This window comes from Crocodylus porosus, unplaced genomic scaffold (genome assembly GCF_001723895.1).
Source record: "Crocodylus porosus isolate Cpor-Errol unplaced genomic scaffold, CroPor_comp1, whole genome shotgun sequence".
NCBI lineage: Eukaryota > Metazoa > Chordata > Crocodylia > Crocodylidae > Crocodylus > Crocodylus porosus.
Genome location: NW_017728907.1, coordinates 10,087,279 through 10,091,258, shown reverse-complemented (window position 1 = coordinate 10,091,258; position 3,980 = coordinate 10,087,279). Strand labels below are relative to the sequence as shown.

Here is a 3,980-nt window from a genome sequence, read left to right as displayed (position 1 = left end):
CCAAGATGGAGGCCATATTGCTGTCTTCCTTCTTTCCCTTGGTTTTCCTCTCTCTCATGCTCAGGTCATGGTCTACAGGGGGTGGGGGGAAGTGCTGGCTGGAATGATGGCACGTTCCATCATGGTTCTAACCTACCTCAAAGATGACCTTCTTCCTGCCAGTAGCTAGGTCCCTGTTGGGTAGGTCCATTTGGCTTCCTTCAAGGCAGCTCTTTCTTGGCCAAACCTGGTTGTGTTTTCTGGTCTATGCAGCCAAAGAGCCATCCAGCACACCTCAAGGTATGCAAGTGTGAAAGAATAAAGATTCTGGCCTTTGGTCTTTTCCACAAAGACTCAATACAGTTTCACAGGTATCAACTGGCTTTCATGGAGCAAAATGCAAGCAGCTGTAACTGTCCTATCACTAATTGAGTCCTTCTTAGTTAAGCCAAGGCTTCTGTCTTCCAGGCACATTGCAGAGCTGTGAGAGTTGAGTGCAGCCAAAACATCTTTGTCCATGGGTTGGGGTAGCAAAAGTGTCTCTATTGCAGTGGGGGCTTCAGTAACTGCACAGCCTCTTTGACCCCAGCTTTGTCCTGTTCTGGTGCCCACATTTTTAAAAGGAGATTAACTGGATCAGATTCAGAACGATTCAAGATCTGGAAAACTTACCTCCCAGTGAAATATTGATGGATCCAAATGGCTTTAGCCTATGGACAGTGAGGCCATGTGATCATGGTCTACTATACAATCAACACTTCTGATAAGAGGAGGATCAAATTAAGCAAACACTGGCAGAGTATAATCCAGTGTCTGGAAACTGAAGCTAGACTGTGTATAAGATGCATCTTTTTTTTTTTAAGGGTGAGGTTGACTCTATTGAAACAACTGCTTAGTGAATGCATTTGAGTCATCCTCGCTTAAAGGCAAGAATAGGCATCTGAAAGAAACCCATTCAAACAGAAATTATAAGCTTGATACAAGATTTGCTGGTGAAATACTCTGACCTGTGATATCAAGGGACACAGCTAGGAATGGAAATGTGGATGAATCCCAACTTGAGACAGACGAGCTTAAAAACAAAGTTCTGATTTCACCATGGATCATTTATATGGCAAAAGATTTAACATGTTAAAAAGCTGAATACAGGAAATGCAGTCTCGTGTGTCTTATGAACAGACTGTGTGGTTTGTAAAAGGAGGAGGAAAAGTAACAAACCAGTTGAATTTTACTTCAAGTTGACATCACACAGGCTCAGACCTTTTTTTACTATGCAAGATATCAGCCTAGATGATAGAACAAGTCTATGACATGGGCTTAGTGGCTCTCCTAGTCTTGCTCTTCTTGTCAGCAGAACAGTCTGATTTTCACAGTCCTCCCTTAGGCCAAGATTCAATCAGCAAGGGCTGTGCTGGTCTTTTGTGCTGTTGGATGGCTGTGCTCTAAATTATCTTCATGCCCAAATATCTCTTGCAGGCTGAGTTCCTTCTCTGAGTCTGGAATGCCCTTGTGTCGGATATACCGAGCTTTCCTGGCTTCAGCATACAATTCAAGAAAGCTTGGTCTGGTGTGCATAGTCCTGAAGTGGCTCTCGCGGCCAAAGGCCTCTGTATCAAAGACCCGCTTCTCATGGACAAAGGAATTCTTCCGTCTTCCTGTGTAGGCAGAGGGCTTGGGCATCATGTCACCGGCAACTGTGTCACTGGCCTCAGCCTTTCCAGTAAGCACTGCTGTGGCCTCTTCCCCACTCTTTACTTTATCTTGCTCTGCCGGCATAGCAGAAACACTCAGTCGCTGGGCAATAGAGTGCCTAATGTCAGAGAGGTTGATGTCTGTGAGGGAGCTTCTAACTTTGGCCCTGGTGGCTGTGTGGACTGGTCCATGTTTCCAGGAGGACAGCTGTCCTGCATCATCCATGATGTCACTTTTGCCTGTCTGATGTTGCAAGGTTGATTCAGCCACCAAGGTGAGCCCACCAGGCTTGGGCAAAGCAGCTTCTGATACTCTAGAAAGAAGGAAAGAGAGACGCAAGGAAACCTTTGCAGCTGCCAAACAAGCAACATGCTCTTAACCACGTTCCTTTGGTTCTCAAGCAGATTCCAGGGGCTGCGAGGCTGCTGCTGACCACAACAGGACCCTGGTGCTGAGTTACTTTAGAGGGTAACATCAGTGAAAACTTCCCTGTCTAGGAAGTTTTCTTCCTGTCTGGGCTCTCACAAGTCCAGCTCAGCTCATATGAGCTGCAATTTGTTTCTGTCAGCCAATGAAAGGAAACCAGATAAAAACCCTTCAACAAAAAGGGGTTTGGGGCAAAAAAAAAGGGGTGGGGATTTATTAATGTATAGGAATATGTAGATAAGCACGCGTATTAATATAAACTTTTTTGCAAGGAGAATTTTTGTTTTTAATCGTACTTTCCTCTTTTGGGAAAAATAACATTTCTTTCAAAATAGTAACAGCATGGTAGTTTCTAAGTCTTTGTTTAAAAAATACTGTAATTTTTTTTTTTTTAATTCTCCCTTTCATTTGTATCCACTTGGGGAAAGTAGCACTTTCTTGCAATCTTTGACCTTCTCTGCTGGAAAACGTGAGAGTGTACAAAAAGTAGGAATAAGAAGGTGGGGTGGAGGAAGGGAGCTTATATTTTTTTTTTCTCCACTTATTTTTACTTTTTTTCCTTGTTCTTTTTTGGTGTCACTCATTGAAAATCCAGGATCTGTCTTTTTTTTTCTTTATCTTTTTCACTTCAAAATGACCCTAGGCTTTGACAAAGTTACAAATTGACCACCAGGTCTTGCTTTTCTGTTTGCTGCTCTGTTCCTTTGACTAAGTTGACATTTTAAACTTATAGTGTAGAAAAAGGACAATAAGGGGGGGGGGAAAGGGAGAGGGAAGAGTGGTCCAAAACCCAAACAACCCCAGCCATTATTGATTTTATTGCAACTGGGGGCACAGTGGGGAGTTAAAGTGTTTGTGGGGGGATGACTGAAGGTGCTGTTTTCAGAGCTGCTGGATTGTAAGGGAAGGCTTCATTGCACCTGGCTTTACCTCAGTTGTTCACCCTTGGTGCTGCTCTGGTGCTCTCCTATCAAAGAAGAAAGAGTGGGCAGAGTTGCTTTTTTACCAGCTGCCCTTGGGAAATCTGCAATCAAATGAGCTCCCTTCCTGGATTTGCCTAAGAAGCAGAGAAACAGGTTGCTAATGATATTGGGAAGAAGTTCTGGGAGAGAAATCCACCCCTAGAAACAGCTTCTTATTAAAAATAAATAAATACTGCCAATACTGTCTCCTCTCCCCTTCAGCGGTCTCCCACCCACTCTATACTGGCCAGCCTTCTCACTGTCTTGCCCCATTCTCAGCTTTCTGCTTTTCCCCACCATCCCTGCAAGCCTAGCGCAGCCTGCTGGTTCTTACTTACTAATTGTTGTCTCTACTGTCCTTCCTTAAAACCCAGCTGCCCCCTCCCTGCTCCTCCCCTCCTCAGCGCACTCTATGCTGGGCTTATTGATTTGCCTTGTCCATCCCAGGCCTTCAAGGCATGGAGCATGTCCAGCTGAATGTGAAAGGGCAAGAACGTTTGTGGAAGCTCAAAAGGGCCTTTCAAAATAAAATTATAGTACTTAACAGACAGGCCCAGCTAATATATTTGTTAAGTGCACCCCATGTCCATTGTGCCACAGACCAATTCCTCACGTCAGAGCTAACTACAGTGCAGAAAATCTAGCATGTTCACATGCTCTAAGCCAGCCCCAAACACCTAGATGCAACTGGTCTGAAAAATACTCATTTATAGTGACTGTCATATAATTGACACCCTGGTCACCCTTCCCACCCCCATTTTTCTTTTCAGAGGGGAGCATTTCCATCCTCCAGCAACTTAAAAGAGCTGTAACACGAACCCATGAGACCATGAACAACTCATGCCTCCTGAGGCTGGGGGGCATGGCAACTGCCTGCAGGTGGCAGCAGTGGCACGGGCATAGCAGCAGTGAGCAGGGACC

General features: G+C 44.8%; 1 protein-coding gene across 2 annotated transcripts in view; it reads right to left on the bottom strand.

Annotated features, from left to right (window-relative positions):
- Positions 1-828: 828 nt before the first annotated feature.
- CCDC190 (coiled-coil domain containing 190) overlaps positions 829-3,980 on the bottom strand; it is a 5,646-nt gene continuing 2,494 nt past the window's right edge. Inside the window, exons 2-3 of one of the 2 annotated variants that reach the window (XM_019530716.1) lie at positions 3,028-3,154; positions 829-1,984 (exon numbers count right to left, since the gene is read on the bottom strand). In XM_019530716.1, coding sequence (XP_019386261.1) covers positions 1,372-1,984; positions 3,028-3,154 — 740 coding nt within the window. In that variant the 3' untranslated portion in view covers positions 829-1,371. The remainder of the gene's footprint in view (positions 1,985-3,027; positions 3,155-3,980) is intronic. The other variant, XM_019530717.1, reaches the window with a different exon arrangement.